Here is a 24,723-nt window from a genome sequence, read left to right as displayed (position 1 = left end):
TTCTCATTGACGGGGCTGTAGTGGAGCAGGTTGAGAGCTTCAAGATCTTTGGTGTCCACATCACCAACAAACTAACATGGTCCAAGCACACCAAGACAGTCGTGAAGAGGGCACGACAAAACCTATTCCCCCTCAGGAGACTGAAAAGATTTGGCATGGGTCCTCAGATCCTCAAAAGGTTTTACAGCTGCACCATCGAGAGCATCCTGACTGGTTGCATCACTGCCTGGTACGGCAACTGCTCGGCCTCTGACTGCAAGGCATTACAGAGGGTAGTGCGAATGGCCCAGTACATCACTGGGGCAAAGCTTCCTGCCATCCAGGACCTCTATACCAGGCGGTGACAGAGGAAGGCCCTAAAAATTGTCAAAGACTCCAGTCACCCTAGTCATAGACTGTTCTCCCTGCTACCGCACGGCAAGCAGTACTGGAGTGCCAAGTCTTGGTCCAAGAGAATTCTAAACAGCTTCTACTCCCAAGCCCAAGACTCCTGAACATCTAATCAAATGGCTACCCAAACTACTTGCATTGCCACCCCCCCCCCTCCCTCCCTCCCTCCCATCTTCTACACTGCTGCTACTCGCTGTTATCTATGCATAGTCACTTTAATAACTCTACCTACATGTACATATTACCTCGACTAACCAGTGCACCCGCACATTAACGCTGTACCGGTACCACCCTGTATATAGTCTCGCTATTGTTATTTTACTGCTCTTTAATTACTTGTTACTTCTATGTCTTATCTGTATTTTTTGTTGGTTCGGGGCTCGTAAGTAAGCATTTCACTGTACATTCACTGTACACCTCATTTCACTTACTCATTTGAGTAAAATGAGGGAGGGTTTGTTACCTGTGTCCAGGACCATCGGCCAGGATTTGACATCCACAGCAGCAGCAGCCTCTTTGGACTTCAACAGCTTCACTATTGCTTGGGTGGTCAGGATGCACACCGACTTACTGACCTGTCACACAGTGTTATTTTATTTAGTTCACCTTTATTTAACCAGGTAACATGTTCTCATTTACAACTGCGACCTGGCCAAGATAAAGCAAAGCAGTTCGACACAAACACAGAGTTACACATGGAATAAACAAACATACAGTCAATAATACAATAGAAAAATTATATATACAGTGAGTGCAAATTAGGTAGGATAAGGGAGGTAGGACAATAAATAGGCCATAGTGGCGAAATAATTACAATATAGCAATTAAACACTGGAGTGATAGATGTGCAGAAGATGAATGTGCAAGTAGAGATACTGGGGTGCAAATGAGCAAGATAAATAAAATAAATACAGTGAGGGGATGAGGTAGTTGGATGGCCTATTTACAGATGAGCTATGTACAGGTGCAGTGATCTGTGAGCTGCTCTGACAGCTGGTGCTTAAAGTTAGTGAGGGAGATATGAGTCTCCAGCTTCAGTGATTTTTGCAATTCGTTCCAGTCATTGGCAGCAGAGAACTGGAAGGAAAGGCGGCCAAAAGAGGAATTGGCTTTGGGGGTGACCAGTGAGATATACCTGCTGGAGCGCGTGCTACGGGTGGGCGTTGCTATGGTGACCAGTGAGCTGAGATAAGGCAGGGCTTTACCTAGCAGATACTTGTAGATAACCTGGAGCCAGTGGGTTTGGCGACGAGTGTGAAGCGAGGGCCAGCCAACGAGAGCATACAGGTCGCAGTGGTGGGTAGTGTATGGGGCTTTGGTGACAAAACGGATGGCACTGTGATAGACTGCATCCAGTTTGCTGAGTAGAGTGTTGGAGGCTATTTTGTAAATGACATCGCCGAAGTCACCCATAGTTATGGTAGTGACAGCTGCGTACCTCTACCATCTTCTTGACAGTGGGCAAGATTATTGATAAGACTAATATTAGTGAGATTAGGCTAGGCCATGTTGGTGAGATTAAACTAGGCCATGTTAAAAAGATTAAACTAGGCCATGTTGGCGAGATTAAACTAGGCCATGTTGGTGAGATTAAACTAGGCCATGCTGTGAGATTAGGCTAGGCCATGTTGGTGAGATTAAGCTAGGCCATGTTGGCAAGATTAAACTAGGCCATGTTAGTGAGATTCGGATAGGCCATGTTGGTGAGATTAAGCTAGGCCATGTTGGTGAGATTAGGCTAGGCCATGCTGGTGAGATTAGGCTAGGCCATGCTGGTGAGATTAGGATAGGCCATGCTGGTGAGATTAGGATAGGCCATGCTGGTGAGATTAGGCTAGGCCATGTTGGTGAGATTAGGATAGGCCATGTTGGTGAGATTAGGCTAGGCCATGCTGGTGAGATTAGGCTAGGCCATGCTGGTGAGATTAGGATAGGCCATGTTGGTGAGATTAGGATAGGCCATGCTGGTGAGATTAGGCTAGGCCATGCTGGTGAGATTAGGCTAGGCCATGTTGGTGAAATTAAACTAGGCCATGTTAACGAGATTAAGCTAGGCCATGTTAGTGAGATTCGGGTAGGCCATGTTGGCGAGATTAAACTAGGCCATGTTGGTGAGATTAAACTAGGCCATGTTGGCGAGATTAAACTAGGCCATGTTGGCGAGATTAAACTAGGCCATGTTGGTGAGATTAAACTAGGCCATGTTAACGAGATTAAGCTAGGCCATGTTAGTGAGATTAGGCTAGGCCATGTTGGCGAGATTAGGCTAGGCCATGTTGGTGAGATTAGGATAGGCCATGCTGGTGAGATTAGGCTAGGCCATGTTGGTGAGATTAGGATAGGCCATGTTGGTGAGATTAGGCTAGGCCATGCTGGTGAGATTAGGCTAGGCCATGCTGGTGAGATTAGGATAGGCCATGTTGGTGAGATTAGGATAGGCCATGCTGGTGAGATTAGGATAGGCCATGCTGGTGAGATTAGGCTAGGCCATGCTGGTGAGATTAGGCTAGGCCATGTTGGTGAGATTAGGATAGGCCATGTTGGTGAGATTAGGATAGGCCATGCTGGTGAGATTAGGCTAGGCCATGTTGGTGAAATTAAACTAGGTCATGTTAACGAGATTAAGCTAGGCCATGTTAGTGAGATTCGGGTAGGCCATGTTGGCGAGATTAAACTAGGCCATGTTGGTGAGATTAAACTAGGCCATGTTGGCGAGATTAAACTAGGCCATGTTGGCGAGATTAAACTAGGCCATGTTGGTGAGATTAAACTAGGCCATGTTAACGAGATTAAGCTAGGCCATGTTAGTGAGATTAGGCTAGGCCATGTTGGCGAGATTAGGCTAGGCCATGTTGGTGAGATTAAACTAGGCCATGTTAGTGAGATTAGGATAGGCCATGTTGGTGATATTAAGGTAGGCCATGTTGGTGAGATTAAGCTAGGCCACGTTGGCGAGATTAAGCTAGGCCATGTTGGTGAGATTTGGATAGGCCATGTTGGCGAGATTAAACTAGGCCATGTTGGTGAGATTAAACTAGGCCATGCTGGCGAGATTAAGCTAGGCCATGTTGGTGAGATTAAACTAGGCCATGATAACGAGATTAAGCTAGGCCATGTTGGTGAGATTAAGCTAGGCCATGTTGGTGAGATTAAGCTAGGCCATGTTGGCGAGATTAAACTAGGCCATGTTGGCAAGATTAAACTAGGCCATGTTAACGAGATTAAGCTAGGCCATGTTAGCTAGATTCGGCTAGGCCATGTTGGTGAGATTAGGATAGGCCATGCTGGTGAGATTAGGCTAGGCCATGCTGGTGAGATTATGATAGGCCATGTTGGTGAGATTAGGATAGGCCATGCTGGTGAGATTAGGCTAGGCCATGCTGGTGAGATTAGGCTAGGCCATGCTGGTGAGATTAGGCTAGGCCATGCTGGTGAGATTAGGATAGGCCATGCTGGTGAGATTAGGCTAGGCCATGCTGGTGAGATTAGGCTAGGCCATGTTGGTGAGATTAGGATAGGCCATGCTGGTGAGATTAGGATAGGCCATGCTGGTGAGATTAGGATAGGCCATGTTGGTGAGATTAGGATAGGCCATGCTGGTGAGATTAGGATAGGCCATGCTGGTGAGATTAGGATAGGCCATGTTAATGAGAGCTGTGTACCTCTACAATCATCTTGACGGTGGGCAGGGTGGTGGCCAGGTTCTGAGGATGAGGAGGTCTGACGGTGACAGGAACACAGCCAGCGTACAGACACCCATAGAACGTAGCGATCAGGTCAATACCTGGAGAGAGACAAGGGCAAAGAGACCATTAAACCCAGTTCAAATCATGACGTGCAGTTGAGACCGTTTCCACAGTAACGGTGACTCTTTACATTGACGTGAGGAAACAAAAAGTTGCCACTTGTTGTAACAAACAAGTGTCATGAAATACATGCACCAGAAACAGGGTAGAGTTTTTGTCTTGTTAGAAAGGTCAGCATGCCAGGCAACACTACGTCTCCTAACGGTCTCCTAACCAATTGTGCGATTATGTGGGTTTTTTTTGGCGTTATTTGTAACTTATTTTGTACATCATGTTTCTGCCACCGAATCTTACGGAAGAAAAGAGTTTCTGGATATCAGGACAGCGATCACTCACCTCGGATTAGACGAAGATTTCTTCAACAACAACAACAAGCAGGACGATATTCTCCAAACACCCCGCAGGGCCGACATCCCAATTATTCACCAAAGGAAGCGACGCAGAGGACGAAGACCCGGATGCCTCGTCCGGACACGCAGAAGGCAACTAGGAAAGCTGCCGTTACCGTTTATATTACTCGCCAACGTGCAATCATTGGACAATGAACTAGACGAGGTACGATCACGAATATCCTACCAATGGATATTGGATATTCAGCTAGCGGGATACACGCTGCACCGGCAGGATAGAACAGCACACTCCGGTAAGACGAGGGGGGTGAGGGCGGTCTGTGTATATTTGTAAACAACAGCTGGTGCACGAAATCTAAGGAAGTCTCTAGATTTTGCTCGCCTGAAGTAGAGTATATTGTGATAAATTGCAGGCCACACTACTTGCCAAGAGAGTTCTCAGCTATACTTTTCATGGGTGTTTATTTACCACCACAGACAGATGCTGGAACTAAGACCGTACTCAGCCAGCTGTATAAGGAAATAAGCAAACAGGAAACCGCTCACCCAGAGGCGGCGCTCCTAGTGGCCGGGGACTTTAATGCAGGGAAACTTAAGTTCTACCAAATCTCTATCAACATGTTAAATGTGCAACCAAGGAAAAAAATTCTAGATCACCTGTACTCCACACACAGAGACGCGTACAAAGCTCTCCCTCGCCCTCCATTTGGTAAATCTGACCATAATTTTATCCTCCTGATTCCTGCTTACAAGCAAAAATTAAAGCAGGAAGCACCAGTGACTCAGTCTATAAGAAGTGGTCAGATGAAGCAGATGCTAAGCTGCAGGACTGTTATGCTATCACAGACTGGAACATGTTCCGGGATTCTGCCAATGGCATTGAGGAGAACACCACATCAGTCACTGGCTTAATCAATAAGTGCATCGAGGACGTCGTCCCCACAGTGACTGTACGTACATACACCAAGCAGAAGCCATGGATTACAGGCAACATCCGCACTGAGCTAAATGGCAGAGCTGCCGCTTTCAAGGTGCGGGACTCTAACCCGGAAGCTTACAAGAAATCCCGCTATGTCCTCCGACAAACCATCAAACAGGCAAAGCGTCAATAGAGGGCTAAGATTGAATCATACTACACCGGCTACGACGCTCATCAGATGTGGCAGGGCTTGCAAACCATTACAGACTACAAAGGGAAGCACAACCGCGAGCTGCCCAGTGACACGAGCCTACCAGACGAGCTAAATCACTTCTATGCTCGCTTCGAGGCAAGCAACACTGAGGCATGAGAGCATCAGCTGTTCCAGACGACTGTGTGATCACGCTCTCCGTAGCCGACGTGAGTAAGACCTTTAAACAGGTCAACATGCACAAGGCTGCTGGGCCAGACGGATTACCAGGACGTGTGTTCCCGGCATGTGCTGAGCAACTGGCAGGTGACTTCACTGACATTTTCAACATGTCCCTGATTAAGTCTGTAATACCAACATGTTTCAAGCAGACCACCATAGACCCTGTGCCCAAGAACACTAAGGTAACCTGCCTAAATGACTACAGACCCGTAACACTCACGTCCGTAGCCATGAAGAGCTTTGAAAGGCTGGTAATGGCTCACATCAACACCATTATCCCAGAAACCCTAGACCCACTCCAATTTGCATACCGCCCAAACAGATCCACAGATGATGCAATCTCTATTGCTCTCCACACTGCCCTTTCCCACCTGGACAAAAGGAACACCTATGTGAGAATGCTATTCATTGACTACAGCTCAGTGTTCAACACCATAGTGCCCTCAAAGCTCATCACTAAGCTAAGGATCCTGGGACTAAACACTCCCTCTGCAACTGAATCCTGGACTTCCTGACAGGCCACTGCCAGGTGGTGAGGGTTGGTAGCAACACATCTGCCACGCTGATCCTCAACACCAGAGCCCCCCAGGGGTGCGTGCTCAGTCCCCTCCTAAACTCCCTGTTCACCCACGACTGCATGGCCAAGCACGACTCCAACAACATCATTAACTTTGCAGACGACACAAAAGTGGTAGGCCTGATCACCGACAACGACGAGACAGCCTATAGGGAGGAGGTCAGAGACCTGGCCGGGTGGTGCCAGAATAACAACCTATCCCTCAACGTAACTAAGACTAAGGAGATGATTGTGGATCACAGGAAAAGGAAGACGGAGCACGTCCCCTTTCTCATCGACGGGGCTGTAGTGGAGCAGGTCGAGAGCTTCAAATTCCTTGGTGTCCACATCAACAACAACAAACTAGATTGGACCAAACACTGCACTGTTGGAGCTAGGAACACAAGCATTTAGTTAGATACTACTGTTGGAGCTAGGAACACAAGCATTTAGTTAGATACTACTGTTGGAGCTAGGAACACAAGCATTTAGTTAGATACTACTGTTGGAGCTAGGAACACAAGCATTTAGTTAGATACTACTGTTGGAGCTAGGAACACAAGCATTTAGTTAGATACTACTGTTGGAGCTAGGAACACAAGCATTTAGTTAGATACTACTGTTGGAGCTAGGAACACAAGCATTTAGTTAGATACTACTGTTGGAGCTAGGAACACAAGCATTTAGTTAGATACTACTGTTGGAGCTAGGAACACAAGCATTTAGTTAGATACTACTGTTGGAGCTAGGAACACAAGCATTTAGTTAGATACTACTGTTGGAGCTAGGAACACAAGCATTTAGTTAGATACTACTGCACTGTTGGAGCTAGGAACACAAGCATTTAGATAGATACTACTGCACTGTTGGAGCTAGGAACACAAGCATTTAGATAGATACTACTGCACTGTTGGAGCTGGGAACACAATCATTTAGTTAGATACTACTGCACTGTTGGAGCTGGGAACACAATCATTTAGTTAGATACTACTGCACTGATGGAGCTAGAAACACAAGCATTTAGTTAGATACTACTGCACTGTTGGAGCTAGGAACACAAGCATTTAGTTAGATACTACTGTACTGTTGGAGCTAGAAACACAAGCATTTAGTTAGATCCTACTGCACTGTTGGAGCTAGAAACACAAGCATTTAGTTAGATACTACTGCACTGTTGGAGCTGGGAACACAATCATTTAGTTAGATACTACTGCACTGATGGAGCTAGAAACACAAGCATTTAGTTAGATACTACTGCACTGTTGGAGCTAGGAACACAAGCATTTAGTTAGATACTACTGTACTGTTGGAGCTAGAAACACAAGCATTTAGTTAGATCCTACTGCACTGTTGGAGCTAGAAACACAAGCATTTAGTTAGATACTACTGCACTGTTGGAGCTAGGAACACAAGCATTTAGTTAGATACTACTGCACTGTTGGAGCTAGAAACACAAGCATTTAGTTAGATATTACTGCACTGATGGAGCTAGGAACACAAGCATTTAGTTAGATACTACTACACTGTTGGAGCTAGAAACACAAGCATTTAGTTAGATATTACTGTTGGAGCTAGGAACACAAGCATTTAGTTAGATACTACTGCACTGTTGGAGCTAGGAACACAAGCATTTAGTTAGATACTACTGCACTGTTGGAGCTAGAAACACAAGCATTTAGTTAGATATTACTGCACTGTTGGAGCTAGAAACACAAGCATTTAGTTAGATACTACTGCACTGTTGGAGCTGGGAACACAATCATTTAGTTAGATACTACTGCACTGATGGAGCTAGGAACACAAGCATTTAGTTAGATACTACTGCACTGATGGAGCTAGGAACACAAGCATTTAGTTAGATACTACTGCACTGTTGGAGCTAGAAACACAAGCATTTAGTTAGATATTACTGCACTGATGGAGCTAGGCACACAAGCATTTAGTTAGATATTACTGTTGGAGCTAGGAACACAAGCATTTAGTTAGATATTACTACACTGTTGGAGCTAGAAACACAAGCATTTAGTTAGATATTACTGCACTGATGGAGCTAGGCACACAAGCATTTAGTTAGATATTACTGTTGGAGCTAGGAACACAAGCATTTAGTTAGATATTACTACACTGTTGGAGCTAGGAACACAAGCATTTAGTTAGATATTACTGCACTGTTGGAGCTAGGAACACAAGCATTTAGTTAGATACTACTCCACTGTTGGAGCTAGGAACACAAGCATTTAGTTAGATATTACTGCACTGTTGGAGCTAGGAACACAAGCATTTAGTTAGATATTACTGCACTGTTGGAGCTAGAAACACAAGCATTTAGTTAGATATTACTGTTGGAGCTAGGAACACAAGCATTTAGTTAGATACTACTGCACTGTTGGAGCTAGAAACACAAGCATTTAGTTAGATACTACTGTTGGAGCTAGGAACACAAGCATTTAGTTAGATACTACTGCACTGTTGGAGCTAGAAACACAAGCATTTAGTTAGATACTACTGCACTGTTGGAGCTAGAAACACAAGCATTTAGTTAGATACTACTGCACTGTTGGAGCTAGAAACACAAGCATTTAGTTAGATATTACTGTTGGAGCTAGGAACACAAGCATTTAGTTAGATACTACTGCACTGTTGGAGCTAGAAACACAAGCATTTAGTTAGATACTACTGCACTGTTGGAGCTAGAAACACAAGCATTTAGTTAGATATTACTGCACTGTTGGAGCTAGAAACACAAGCATTTAGTTAGATACTACTGCACTGTTGGAGCTGGGAACACAATCATTTAGTTAGATACTACTGCACTGTTGGAGCTAGGAACACAAGCATTTAGTTAGATACTACTGCACTGTTGGAGCTAGGAACACAAGCATTTAGTTAGATGTTACTGCACTGTTGGAGCCAGGAACACAAGCATTTAGTTAGATACTACTGTACTGTTGGAGCTAGGAACACAAGCATTTAGTTAGATACTACTGCACTGTTGGAGCTAGGAACACAAGCATTTAGTTAGATACTACTGTACTGTTGGAGCTAGGAACACAAGCATTTAGTTAGATACTACTGCACTGTTGGAGCTAGGAACACAAGCATTTAGTTAGATGTTACTGCACTGTTGGAGCCAGGAACACAAGCATTTAGTTAGATACTACTGCACTGTTGGAGCTAGGAACACAAGCATTTAGTTAGATATTACTGCACTGTTGGAGCTAGGAACACAAGCATTTAGTTAGATACTACTGTTGGAGCTAGGAACACAAGCATTTAGTTAGATATTACTGTTGGAGCTAGGAACACAAGCATTTAGTTAGATACTACTGCACTGTTGGAGCTAGGAACACAAGCATTTAGTTAGATATTACTGTTGGAGCTAGGAACACAAGCATTTAGTTAGATACTACTGCACTGTTGGAGCTAGAAACACAAGCATTTAGTTAGATATTACTGTTGGAGCTAGAAACACAAGCATTTAGTTAGATACTACTGCACTGTTGGAGCTAGGAACACAAGCATTTAGTTAGATACTACTGCACTGTTGGAGCTAGAAACACAAGCATTTAGTTAGATACTACTGCACTGTTGGAGCTAGGAACACAAGCATTTAGTTAGATACTACTGTTGGAGCTAGGAACACAAGCATTTAGTTAGATACTACTGCACTGTTGGAGCTAGGAACACAAGCATTTAGTTAGATATTACTGCACTGTTGGAGCTAGAAACACAAGCATTTAGTTAGATACTACTGCACTGTTGGAGCTAGAAACACAAGCATTTAGTTAGATATTACTGCACAGTTGGAGCTAGGAACACAAGCATTTAGTTAGATACTACTGCACTGTTGGAGCTAGAAACACAAGCATTTAGTTAGATACTACTCCACTGTTGGAGCTAGGAACACAAGCATTTAGTTAGATACTACTGCACTGTTGGAGCTAGGAACACAAGCATTTAGTTAGATATTACTGCACTGTTGGAGCTAGGAACACAAGCATTTAGTTAGATATTACTGTTGGAGCTAGGAACACAAGCATTTAGTTAGATACTACTCCACTGTTGGAGCTAGGAACACAAGCATTTAGTTAGATATTACTGCACTGTTGGAGCTAGGAACACAAGCATTTAGTTAGATACTACTGCACTGTTGGAGCTAGGAACACACGCATTTAGTTAGATATTACTGTTGGAGCTAGGAACACAAGCATTTAGTTAGATACTACTGCACTGTTGGAGCTAGGAACACAAGCATTTAGTTAGATATTACTGCACTGTTGAAGCTAGGAACACAAGCATTTAGTTAGATATTACTGTTGGAGCTAGAAACACAAGCATTTAGTTAGATACTACTGTTGGAGCTAGGAACACAAGCATTTAGTTAGATATTACTGTTGGAGCTAGGAACACAAGCATTTAGTTAGATACTACTGTTGGAGCTAGGAACACAAGCATTTAGTTAGATATTACTGTTGGAGCTAGGAACACAAGCATTCAGTTAGATACTACTGTTGGAGCTAGGAACACAAGCATTTAGTTAGATATTACTGTTGGAGCTAGGAACACAAGCATTTAGTTAGATACTACTGCACTGTTGGAGCTAGAAACACAAGCATTTAGTTAGATATTACTGTTGGAGCTAGGAACACAAGCATTTAGTTAGATACTACTGCACTGTAGGAGCTAGGAACACAAGCATTTAGTTAGATACTGCTGCACTGTTGGAGCTAGGAACACAAGCATTTAGTTAGATATTACTGTTGGAGCTAGAAACACAAGCATTTAGTTAGATACTACTGCACTGTTGGAGCTAGGAACACAAGCATTTAGTTAGATACTACTGTACTGTTGGAGCTAGAAACACAAGCATTTAGTTAGATACTACTGCACTGTTGGAGCTAGGAACACAAGCATTTAGTTAGATACTACTGTACTGTTGGAGCTAGAAACACAAGCATTTAGTTAGATATTACTGCACTGTTGGAGCTAGGAACACAAGCATTTAGTTAGATATTACTGTTGGAGCTAGGAACACAAGCATTTAGTTAGATACTACTGTTGGAGCTAGGAACACAAGCATTTAGTTAGATATTACTGTTGGAGCTAGGAACACAAGCATTTAGTTAGATACTACTGCACTGATGGAGCTAGGAACACAAGCATTTAGTTAGATACTACTGCACTGTTGGAGCTAGAAACACAAGCATTTAGTTAGATATTACTGTTGGAGCTAGAAACACAAGCATTTAGTTAGATACTACTGTTGGAGCTAGGAACACAAGCATTTAGTTAGATATTACTGCACTGTTGGAGCTAGGAACACAAGCATTTAGTTAGATATTACTGCACTGTTGGAGCTGGAAACACAAGCATTTAGTTAGATACTACTGCACTGATGGAGCTAGGAACACAAGCATTTAGTTAGATGTTACTGCACTGTTGGAGCTAGGAACACAAGCATTTAGTTAGATATTACTGCACTGTTGGAGCTAGAAACACAAGCATTTAGTTAGATACTACTGCACTGTTGGAGCTAGAAACACAAGCATTTAGTTAGATATTACTGCACAGTTGGAGCTAGGAACACAAGCATTTAGTTAGATACTACTGCACTGTTGGAGCTAGAAACACAAGCATTTAGTTAGATACTACTCCACTGTTGGAGCTAGGAACACAAGCATTTAGTTAGATACTACTGCACTGTTGGAGCTAGGAACACAAGCATTTAGTTAGATATTACTGCACTGTTGGAGCTAGGAACACAAGCATTTAGTTAGATATTACTGTTGGAGCTAGGAACACAAGCATTTAGTTAGATACTACTCCACTGTTGGAGCTAGGAACACAAGCATTTAGTTAGATATTACTGCACTGTTGGAGCTAGGAACACAAGCATTTAGTTAGATACTACTGCACTGTTGGAGCTAGGAACACACGCATTTAGTTAGATATTACTGTTGGAGCTAGGAACACAAGCATTTAGTTAGATACTACTGCACTGTTGGAGCTAGGAACACAAGCATTTAGTTAGATATTACTGCACTGTTGAAGCTAGGAACACAAGCATTTAGTTAGATATTACTGTTGGAGCTAGAAACACAAGCATTTAGTTAGATACTACTGTTGGAGCTAGGAACACAAGCATTTAGTTAGATATTACTGTTGGAGCTAGGAACACAAGCATTTAGTTAGATACTACTGTTGGAGCTAGGAACACAAGCATTTAGTTAGATATTACTGTTGGAGCTAGGAACACAAGCATTCAGTTAGATACTACTGTTGGAGCTAGGAACACAAGCATTTAGTTAGATATTACTGTTGGAGCTAGGAACACAAGCATTTAGTTAGATACTACTGCACTGTTGGAGCTAGAAACACAAGCATTTAGTTAGATATTACTGTTGGAGCTAGGAACACAAGCATTTAGTTAGATACTACTGCACTGTAGGAGCTAGGAACACAAGCATTTAGTTAGATACTGCTGCACTGTTGGAGCTAGGAACACAAGCATTTAGTTAGATATTACTGTTGGAGCTAGAAACACAAGCATTTAGTTAGATACTACTGCACTGTTGGAGCTAGGAACACAAGCATTTAGTTAGATACTACTGTACTGTTGGAGCTAGAAACACAAGCATTTAGTTAGATACTACTGCACTGTTGGAGCTAGAAACACAAGCATTTAGTTAGATATTACTGCACAGTTGGAGCTAGGAACACAAGCATTTAGTTAGATACTACTGCACTGTTGGAGCTAGAAACACAAGCATTTAGTTAGATACTACTCCACTGTTGGAGCTAGGAACACAAGCATTTAGTTAGATACTACTGCACTGTTGGAGCTAGGAACACAAGCATTTAGTTAGATATTACTGCACTGTTGGAGCTAGGAACACAAGCATTTAGTTAGATATTACTGTTGGAGCTAGGAACACAAGCATTTAGTTAGATACTACTCCACTGTTGGAGCTAGGAACACAAGCATTTAGTTAGATATTACTGCACTGTTGGAGCTAGGAACACAAGCATTTAGTTAGATACTACTGCACTGTTGGAGCTAGGAACACACGCATTTAGTTAGATATTACTGTTGGAGCTAGGAACACAAGCATTTAGTTAGATACTACTGCACTGTTGGAGCTAGGAACACAAGCATTTAGTTAGATATTACTGCACTGTTGAAGCTAGGAACACAAGCATTTAGTTAGATATTACTGTTGGAGCTAGAAACACAAGCATTTAGTTAGATACTACTGTTGGAGCTAGGAACACAAGCATTTAGTTAGATATTACTGTTGGAGCTAGGAACACAAGCATTTAGTTAGATACTACTGTTGGAGCTAGGAACACAAGCATTTAGTTAGATATTACTGTTGGAGCTAGGAACACAAGCATTTAGCTAGATACTACTGCACTGTTGGAGCTAGGAACACAAGCATTCAGTTAGATACTACTGTTGGAGCTAGGAACACAAGCATTTAGTTAGATATTACTGTTGGAGCTAGGAACACAAGCATTTAGTTAGATACTACTGCACTGTTGGAGCTAGAAACACAAGCATTTAGTTAGATATTACTGTTGGAGCTAGGAACACAAGCATTTAGTTAGATACTACTGCACTGTAGGAGCTAGGAACACAAGCATTTAGTTAGATACTGCTGCACTGTTGGAGCTAGGAACACAAGCATTTAGTTAGATATTACTGTTGGAGCTAGAAACACAAGCATTTAGTTAGATACTACTGCACTGTTGGAGCTAGGAACACAAGCATTTAGTTAGATACTACTGTACTGTTGGAGCTAGAAACACAAGCATTTAGTTAGATACTACTGCACTGTTGGAGCTAGGAACACAAGCATTTAGTTAGATACTACTGTACTGTTGGAGCTAGAAACACAAGCATTTAGTTAGATATTACTGCACTGTTGGAGCTAGGAACACAAGCATTTAGTTAGATATTACTGTTGGAGCTAGGAACACAAGCATTTAGTTAGATACTACTGTTGGAGCTAGGAACACAAGCATTTAGTTAGATATTACTGTTGGAGCTAGGAACACAAGCATTTAGTTAGATACTACTGCACTGTTGGAGCTAGGAACACAAGCATTTAGTTAGATACTACTGCACTGTTGGAGCTAGAAACACAAGCATTTAGTTAGATATTACTGTTGGAGCTAGAAACACAAGCATTTAGTTAGATACTACTGTTGGAGCTAGGAACACAAGCATTTAGTTAGATATTACTGCACTGTTGGAGCTAGGAACACAAGCATTTAGTTAGATATTACTGCACTGTTGGAGCTGGAAACACAAGCATTTAGTTAGATGTTACTGCACTGTTGGAGCTAGGAACACAAGCATTTAGTTAGATATTACTGCACTGTTGGAGCTAGGAACACAAGCATTTAGTTAGATATTACTGCACTGTTGGAGCTGGAAACACAAGCATTTAGTTAGATACTACTGCACTGATGGAGCTAGGAACACAAGCATTTAGTTAGATATTACTGTTGGAGCTAGGAACACAAGCATTTAGTTAGATATTACTGTTGGAGCTAGGAACACAAGCATTTAGTTAGATACTACTGCACTGATGGAGCTAGGAACACAAGCATTTAGTTAGATATTACTGTTGGAGCTAGGAACACAAGCATTTAGTTAGATACTACTGCACTGATGGAGCTAGGAACACAAGCATTTAGTTAGATATTACTGTTGGAGCTAGGAACACAAGCATTTCGCTACACCAGCAATAACATCTGCTCAACACATGTATGTGACCAAAAGAATTTGATTTGATTTAGTGACCATCAGACACAAACAGAGAACCAGTAACATGTATACCAGTCTGGAGAGCTATAATCAGAGGGTCAGGGGTCAGGGGTCAGTGTAATTACCTGGAGGGTAAACCAGTAACATGTATACCAGTCTGGAGAGCTATAATCAGAGGGTCAGGGGTCAGGGGTCAGTGTAATTACCTGGAGGGTAAACCAGTAACATGTATACCAGTCTGGAGAGCTATAATCAGAGGGTCAGGGGTCAGGGGTCAGTGTAATTACCTGGAGGGTAAACCAGTAACATGTATACCAGTCTGGAGAGCTATAATCAGAGGGTCAGGGGTCAGGGTAATTACCTGGAGGGTAAACCAGTAACATGTATACCAGTCTGGAGAGCTATAATCAGAGGGTCAGGGGTCAGGGTAATTACCTGGAGGGTAAACCAGTAACATGTATACCAGTCTGGAGAGCTATAATCAGAGGGTCAGGGGTCAGGGTAATTACCTGGAGGGTAAACCAGTAACATGTATACCAGTCTGGAGAGCTATAATCAGAGGGTCAGGGGTCAGGGTAATTACCTGGAGGGTAAACCAGTAACATGTATACCAGTCTGGAGAGCTATAATCAGAGGGTCAGGGGTCAGGGGTCAGTGTAATTACCTGGAGGGTAAACCAGTAACATGTATACCAGTCTGGAGAGCTATAATCAGAGGGTCAGGGGTCAGGGTAATTACCTGGAGGGTAAACCAGTAACATGTATACCAGTCTGGAGAGCTATAATCAGAGGGTCAGGGGTCAGGGGTCAGGGTAATTACCTGGAGGGTAAACCAGTGCTACGTGATCTCCGGGGTTGAGGCGTCCCTTCTCTATCAGCGCCACGGCAACACGCTCTGCCCGCTTTTGCAGCTGCAGACAGGAAGCAGTGCTGGACACTGTGCCCTGGACAACAACATCAGGGTTCACTGTTAAACAATTAATCACCTTATACACTCAATACAGTACAAAATAACAAAAGAAAAATAACAAACATAATAACAAAACCACAGAAATAACCACAGTAGACACTGACAGCTATAAACTCAATACAGTACAAGATAACCACAGAAGAAATTGACAGTTTGTCTATGGTAAGTGTTGGCCGTGTCAGACATTGACAGTTTGTCTATGGTAAGTGTTGGCCGTGTCAGACATTGACAGTTTGTCTATGGTAAGTGTTGGCCGTGTCAGACATTGACAGTTTGCCTATGGTAAGTGTTGGCCGTGTCAGACATTGACAGTTTGCCTATGGTAAGTGTTGGCCGTGTCAGACATTGACAGTTTGTCTATGGTAAGTGTTGGCCGTGTCAGACATTGACAGTTTGCCTATGGTAAGTGTTGGCCGTGTCAGACATTGACAGTTTGTCTATGGTAAGTGTTGGCCGTGTCAGAGAAACATTGACAGTTTGCCTATGGTAAGTGTTGGCCGTGTCAGACATTGACAGTTTGCCTATGGTAAGTGTTGGCCGTGTCAGACATTGACAGTTTGTCTATGGTAAGTGTTGGCCGTGTCAGACATTGACAGTTTGCCTATGGTAAGTGTTGGCCGTGTCAGACATTGACAGTTTGTCTATGGTAAGTGTTGGCCGTGTCAGACATTGACAGTTTGCCTATGGTAAGTGTTGGCCGTGTCAGACATTGACAGTTTGTCTATGGTAAGTGTTGGCCGTGTCAGACATTGACAGTTTGTCTATGGTAAGTGTTGGCCGTGTCAGACATTGACAGTTTGTCTATGGTAAGTGTTGGCCGTGTCAGACATTGACAGTTTGTCTATGGTAAGTGTTGGCCGTGTCAGACATTGACAGTTTGTCTATGGTAAGTGTTGGCCGTGTCAGAGTAGACATTGACAGTTTGCCTATGGTAAGTGTTGGCCGTGTCAGACATTGACAGTTTGTCTATGGTAAGTGTTGGCCGTGTCAGACATTGACAGTTTGTCTATGGTAAGTGTTGGCCGTGTCAGACATTGACAGTTTGTCTATGGTAAGTGTTGGCCGTGTCAGACATTGACAGTTTGTCTATGGTAAGTGTTGGCCGTGTCAGACATTGACAGTTTGTCTATGGTAAGTGTTGGCCGTGTCAGAGTAGACATTGACAGTTTGCCTATGGTAAGTGTTGGCCGTGTCAGACATTGACAGTTTGCCTATGGTAAGTGTTGGCCGTGTCAGACATTGACAGTTTGCCTATGGTAAGTGTTGGCCGTGTCAGACATTGACAGTTTGCCTATGGTAAGTGTTGGCCGTGTCAGACATTGACAGTTTGCCTATGGTAAGTGTTGGCCGTGTCAGAGCAGACATTGACAGTTTGTCTATGGTAAGTGTTGGCCGTGTCAGACATTGACAGTTTGCCTATGGTAAGTGTTGGCCGTGTCAGACATTGACAGTTTGTCTATGGTAAGTGTTGGCCGTGTCAGACATTGACAGTTTGCCTATGGTAAGTGTTGGCCGTGTCAGACATTGACAGTTTGCCTATGGTAAGTGTTGGCCGTGTCAGACATTGACAGTTTGTCTATGGTAAGTGTTGGCCGTGTCAGAGCAGACATTGACAGTTTGCCTATGGTAAGTGTTGGCCGTGTCAGAGTAGACATTGACAGTTTGCCTATGGTAAGTGTTGGCCGTGTCAGAGCAGACATTGACAGTTTGTCTATGGTAAGTGTTGGCCGTGTCAGAGCAGACATTGACAGTTTGTCTATGGTAAGTGTTGGCCGTGTCAGACATTGACAGTTTGTCTATGGTAAGTGTTGGCCGTGTCAGACATTGACAGTTTGCCTATGGTAAGTGTTGGCCGTGTCAGACATTGACAGTTTGCCTATGGTAAGTGTTGGCCGTGTCAGACATTGACAGTTTGTCTATGGTAAGTGTTGGCCGTGTCAGAACAGACATTGACAGTTTGCCTATGGTAAGTGTTGGCCGTGTCAGACATTGACAGTTTGTCTATGGTAAGTGTTGGCCGTGTCAGAGTAGACATTGACAGTTTGTCTATGGTAAGTGTTGGCCGTGTCAGACATTGACAGTTTGTCTATGGTAAGTGTTGGCCGTGTCAGACATTGACAGTTTGTCTATGGTAAGTGTTGGCCGTGTCAGAGTAGACATTGACAGTTTGTCTATGGTAAGTGTTGGCCGTGTCAGACATTGACAGTTTGCCTATGGTAAGTGTTGGCCGTGTCAGACATTGACAGTTTGTCTATGGTAAGTGTTGGCCGTGTCAGACATTGACAGTTTGTCTATGGTAAGTGTTGGCCGTGTCAGACATTGACAGTTTGCCTATGGTAAGTGTTGGCCGTGTCAGACATTGACAGTTTGTCTATGGTAAGTGTTGGCCGTGTCAGACATTGACAGTTTGCCTATGGTAAGTGTTGGCCGTGTCAGACATTGACAGTTTGTCTATGGTAAGTGTTGGCCGTGTCAGACATTGACAGTTTGTCTATGGTAAGTGTTGGCCGTGTCAGACATTGACAGTTTGTCTATGGTAAGTGTTGGCCGTGTCAGACATTGACAGTTTGTCTATGGTAAGTGTTGGCCGTGTCAGACATTGACAGTTTGTCTATGGTAAGTGTTGGCCGTGTCAGACATTGACAGTTTGCCTATGGTAAGTGTTGGCCGTGTCAGACATTGACAGTTTGTCTATGGTAAGTGTTGGCCGTGTCAGACATTGACAGTTTGTCTATGGTAAGTGTTGGCCGTGTCAGACATTGACAGTTTGTCTATGGTAAGTGTTGGCCGTGTCAGAGCAGACATTGACAGTTTGTCTATGGTAAGTGTTGGCCGTGTCAGACATTGACAGTTTGTCTATGGTAAGTGTTGGCCGTGTCAGAGTAGACATTGACAGTTTGCCTATGGTAAGTGTTGGCCGTGTCAGACATTGACAGTTTGTCTATGGTAAGTGTTGGCCGTGTCAGACATTGACAGTTTGTCTATGGTAAGTGTTGGCCGTGTCAGACATTGACAGTTTGTCTAAGGTAAGTGTTGGCCGTGTCAGACATTGACAGTTTGCCTATGGTAAGTGTTGGCCGTGTCAGACATTGACAGTTTGTCTATGGTAAGTGTTGGCCGTGTCAGACATTGACAGTTTGCCTATGGTAAGTGTTGGCCGTGTCAGACATTGACAGTTTGCCTATGGTAAGTGTTGGCCGTGTCAGACATTGACAGTTTGCCTATGGTAAGTGTTGGCCGTGTCAGACATTGACAGTTTGTCTATGGTAAGTGTTGGCCGTGTCAGACATTGACAGTTTGCCTATGGTAAGTGTTGGCCGTGTCAGACATTGACAGTTTGCCTATGGTAAGTGTTGGCCGTGTCAGACATTGACAGTTTGTCTATGGTAAGTGTTGGCCGTGTCAGACATTGACAGTTTGTCTATGGTAAGTGTTGGCCGTGTCAGACATTGACAGTTTGTCTATGGTAAGTGTTGGCCGTGTCAGACATTGACAGTTTGTCTATGGTAAGTGTTGGCCGTGTCAGACATTGACAGTTTGTCTATGGTAAGTGTTGGCCGTGTCAGACATTGACAGTTTGCCTATGGTAAGTGTTGGCCGTGTCAGACATTGACAGTTTGTCTATGGTAAGTGTTGGCCGTGTCAGACATTGACAGTTTGTCTATGGTAAGTGTTGGCCGTGTCAGAGCAGACATTGACAGTTTGCCTATGGTAAGTGTTGGCCGTGTCAGAGTAGACATTGACAGTTTGCCTATGGTAAGTGTTGGCCGTGTCAGAGCAGACATTGACAGTTTGTCTATGGTAAGTGTTGGCCGTGTCAGAGCAGACATTGACAGTTTGTCTATGGTAAGTGTTGGCCGTGTCAGACATTGACAGTTTGTCTATGGTAAGTGTTGGCCGTGTCAGACATTGACAGTTTGCCTATGGTAAGTGTTGGCCGTGTCAGACATTGACAGTTTGCCTATGGTAAGTGTTGGCCGTGTCAGACATTGACAGTTTGTCTATGGTAAGTGTTGGCCGTGTCAGAGCAGACATTGACAGTTTGCCTATGGTAAGTGTTGGCCGTGTCAGAACAGACATTGACAGTTTGCCTATGGTAAGTGTTGGCCGTGTCAGACATTGACAGTTTGTCTATGGTAAGTGTTGGCCGTGTCAGACATTGACAGTTTGTCTATGGTAAGTGTTGGCCGTGTCAGACATTGACAGCTTGTCTATGGTAAGTGTTGGCCGTGTCAGACATTGACAGTTTGTCTATGGTAAGTGTTGGCCGTGTCAGACATTGACAGTTTGTCTATGGTAAGTGTTGGCCGTGTCAGACATTGACAGTTTGTCTATGGTAAGTGTTGGCCGTGTCAGACATTGACAGTTTGTCTATGGTAAGTGTTGGCCGTGTCAGACATTGACAGTTTGCCTATGGTAAGTGTTGGCCGTGTCAGACATTGACAGTTTGTCTATGGTAAGTGTTGGCCGTGTCAGACATTGACAGTTTGCCTATGGTAAGTGTTGGCCGTGTCAGACATTGACAGTTTGCCTATGGTAAGTGTTGGCCGTGTCAGACATTGACAGTTTGTCTATGGTAAGTGTTGGCCGTGTCAGACATTGACAGTTTGCCTATGGTAAGTGTTGGCCGTGTCAGACATTGACAGTTTGTCTATGGTAAGTGTTGGCCGTGTCAGAGCAGACATTGACAGTTTGCCTATGGTAAGTGTTGGCCGTGTCAGACATTGACAGTTTGTCTATGGTAAGTGTTGGCCGTGTCAGACATTGACAGTTTGTCTATGGTAAGTGTTGGCCGTGTCAGACATTGACAGTTTGTCTATGGTAAGTGTTGGCCGTGTCAGACATTGACAGTTTGCCTATGGTAAGTGTTGGCCGTGTCAGACATTGACAGTTTGCCTATGGTAAGTGTTGGCCGTGTCAGACATTGACAGTTTGTCTATGGTAAGTGTTGGCCGTGTCAGACATTGACAGTTTGTCTATGGTAAGTGTTGGCCGTGTCAGACATTGACAGTTTGTCTATGGTAAGTGTTGGCCGTGTCAGACATTGACAGTTTGTCTATGGTAAGTGTTGGCCGTGTCAGACATTGACAGTTTGCCTATGGTAAGTGTTGGCCGTGTCAGACATTGACAGTTTGTCTATGGTAAGTGTTGGCCGTGTCAGAGCAGACATTGACAGTTTGTCTATGGTAAGTGTTGGCCGTGTCAGACATTGACAGTTTGTCTATGGTAAGTGTTGGCCGTGTCAGAGTAGACATTGACAGTTTGCCTATGGTAAGTGTTGGCCGTGTCAGACATTGACAGTTTGCCTATGGTAAGTGTTGGCCGTGTCAGACATTGACAGTTTGTCTATGGTAAGTGTTGGCCGTGTCAGACATTGACAGTTTGCCTATGGTAAGTGTTGGCCGTGTCAGACATTGACAGTTTGTCTATGGTAAGTGTTGGCCGTGTCAGACATTGACAGTTTGTCTATGGTAAGTGTTGGCCGTGTCAGACATTGACAGTTTGTCTATGGTAAGTGTTGGCCGTGTCAGACATTGACAGTTTGTCTATGGTAAGTGTTGGCCGTGTCAGACATTGACAGTTTGCCTATGGTAAGTGTTGGCCGTGTCAGACATTGACAGTTTGCCTATGGTAAGTGTTGGCCGTGTCAGAGCAGACATTGACAGTTTGTCTATGGTAAGTGTTGGCCGTGTCAGACATTGACAGTTTGTCTATGGTAAGTGTTGGCCGTGTCAGAGTAGACATTGACAGTTTGCCTATGGTAAGTGTTGGCCGTGTCAGACATTGACAGTTTGTCTATGGTAAGTGTTGGCCGTGTCAGACATTGACAGTTTGTCTATGGTAAGTGTTGGCCGTGTCAGACATTGACAGTTTGTCTATGGTAAGTGTTGGCCGTGTCAGACATTGACAGTTTGCCTATGGTAAGTGTTGGCCGTGTCAGACATTGACAGTTTGCCTATGGCAAGTGTTGGCCGTGTCAGACATTGACAGTTTGCCTATGGTAAGTGTTGGCCGTGTCAGACATTGACAGTTTGTCTATGGTAAGTGTTGGCCGTGTCAGACATTGACAGTTTGTCTATGGTAAGTGTTGGCCGTGTCAGACATTGACAGTTTGCCTATGGTAAGTGTTGGCCGTGTCAGACATTGACAGTTTGTCTATGGTAAGTGTTGGCCGTGTCAGACATTGACAGTTTGTCTATGGTAAGTGTTGGCCGTGTCAGACATTGACAGTTTGTCTATGGTAAGTGTTGGCCGTGTCAGACATTGACAGTTTGTCTATGGTAAGTGTTGGCCGTGTCAGACATTGACAGTTTGTCTATGGTAAGTGTTGGCCGTGTCAGACATTGACAGTTTGTCTATGGTAAGTGTTGGCCGTGTCAGACATTGACAGTTTGTCTATGGTAAGTGTTGGCCGTGTCAGAGTAGACATTGACAGTTTGCCTATGGTAAGTGTTGGCCGTGTCAGACATTGACAGTTTGCCTATGGTAAGTGTTGGCCGTGTCAGACATTGACAGTTTGCCTATGGTAAGTGTTGGCCGTGTCAGACATTGACAGTTTGCCTATGGTAAGTGTTGGCCGTGTCAGAGCAGACATTGACAGTTTGTCTATGGTAAGTGTTGGCCGTGTCAGACATTGACAGTTTGCCTATGGTAAGTGTTGGCCGTGTCAGACATTGACAGTTTGTCTATGGTAAGTGTTGGCCGTGTCAGACATTGACAGTTTGCCTATGGTAAGTGTTGGCCGTGTCAGACATTGACAGTTTGCCTATGGTAAGTGTTGGCCGTGTCAGACATTGACAGTTTGCCTATGGTAAGTGTTGGCCGTGTCAGACATTGACAGTTTGTCTATGGTAAGTGTTGGCCGTGTCAGACATTGACAGTTTGTCTATGGTAAGTGTTGGCCGTGTCAGAGCAGACATTGACAGTTTGCCTATGGTAAGTGTTGGCCGTGTCAGAGTAGACATTGACAGTTTGCCTATGGTAAGTGTTGGCCGTGTCAGAGCAGACATTGACAGTTTGTCTATGGTAAGTGTTGGCCGTGTCAGAGCAGACATTGACAGTTTGTCTATGGTAAGTGTTGGCCGTGTCAGACATTGACAGTTTGTCTATGGTAAGTGTTGGCCGTGTCAGACATTGACAGTTTGCCTATGGTAAGTGTTGGCCGTGTCAGACATTGACAGTTTGCCTATGGTAAGTGTTGGCCGTGTCAGAGCAGACATTGACAGTTTGCCTATGGTAAGTGTTGGCCGTGTCAGAACAGACATTGACAGTTTGCCTATGGTAAGTGTTGGCCGTGTCAGACATTGACAGTTTGTCTATGGTAAGTGTTGGCCGTGTCAGAGTAGACATTGACAGTTTGTCTATGGTAAGTGTTGGCCGTGTCAGACATTGACAGTTGTCTATGGTAAGTGTTGGCTGTGTCAGACATTGACAGTTTGTCTATGGTAAGTGTTGGCCGTGTCAGACATTGACAGTTTGTCTATGGTAAGTGTTGGCCGTGTCAGAGCAGACATTGACAGTTTGCCTATGGTAAGTGTTGGCCGTGTCAGAGTAGACATTGACAGTTTGCCTATGGTAAGTGTTGGCCGTGTCAGAGCAGACATTGACAGTTTGTCTATGGTAAGTGTTGGCCGTGTCAGAGCAGACATTGACAGTTTGTCTATGGTAAGTGTTGGCCGTGTCAGACATTGACAGTTTGTCTATGGTAAGTGTTGGCCGTGTCAGACATTGACAGTTTGCCTATGGTAAGTGTTGGCCGTGTCAGACATTGACAGTTTGCCTATGGTAAGTGTTGGCCGTGTCAGACATTGACAGTTTGTCTATGGTAAGTGTTGGCCGTGTCAGAGCAGACATTGACAGTTTGCCTATGGTAAGTGTTGGCCGTGTCAGAACAGACATTGACAGTTTGCCTATGGTAAGTGTTGGCCGTGTCAGACATTGACAGTTTGTCTATGGTAAGTGTTGGCCGTGTCAGAGTAGACATTGACAGTTTGTCTATGGTAAGTGTTGGCCGTGTCAGACATTGACAGTTTGTCTATGGTAAGTGTTGGCCGTGTCAGACATTGACAGTTTGCCTATGGTAAGTGTTGGCCGTGTCAGACATTGACAGTTTGCCTATGGTAAGTGTTGGCCGTGTCAGAGCAGACATTGACAGTTTGCCTATGGTAAGTGTTGGCCGTGTCAGAGCAGACATTGACAGTTTGCCTATGGTAAGTGTTGGCCGTGTCAGAGCAGACATTGACAGTTTGCCTATGGTAAGTGTTGGCCGTGTCTGAGCAGACATTGACAGTTTGTCTATGGTAAGTGTTGGCCGTGTCAGAGCAGACATTGACAGTTGTCTATGGTAAGTGTTGGCCGTGTCAGACATTGACAGTTTGCCTATGGTAAGTGTTGGCCGTGTCAGACATTGACAGTTTGCCTATGGTAAGTGTTGGCCGTGTCAGACATTGACAGTTTGCCTATGGTAAGTGTTGGCCGTGTCAGAGCAGACATTGACAGTTTGCCTATGGTAAGTGTTGGCCGTGTC

The 24,723-nt window shown here is 44.0% G+C and overlaps 1 protein-coding gene across 1 annotated transcript in view; it reads right to left on the bottom strand.

Annotated features, from left to right (window-relative positions):
• dip2a (disco-interacting protein 2 homolog A) overlaps positions 1-24,723 on the bottom strand; it is a 341,096-nt gene that overhangs the window by 54,645 nt on the left and 261,728 nt on the right. The window contains exons 25-27 of the mRNA XM_055871968.1: positions 16,047-16,170; positions 4,053-4,174; positions 854-965 (exon numbers count right to left, since the gene is read on the bottom strand). Of these exons, the coding sequence (XP_055727943.1) occupies positions 854-965; positions 4,053-4,174; positions 16,047-16,170 (358 nt within the window). The remainder of the gene's footprint in view (positions 1-853; positions 966-4,052; positions 4,175-16,046; positions 16,171-24,723) is intronic.

This window comes from Salvelinus fontinalis, chromosome 19 (genome assembly GCF_029448725.1).
Source record: "Salvelinus fontinalis isolate EN_2023a chromosome 19, ASM2944872v1, whole genome shotgun sequence".
Taxonomy (NCBI): Eukaryota; Metazoa; Chordata; class Actinopteri; order Salmoniformes; family Salmonidae; genus Salvelinus; species Salvelinus fontinalis.
The sequence above is the reverse complement of the archived record's forward strand: the minus strand, read 5'-3'. Positions and strand labels throughout refer to the sequence as shown.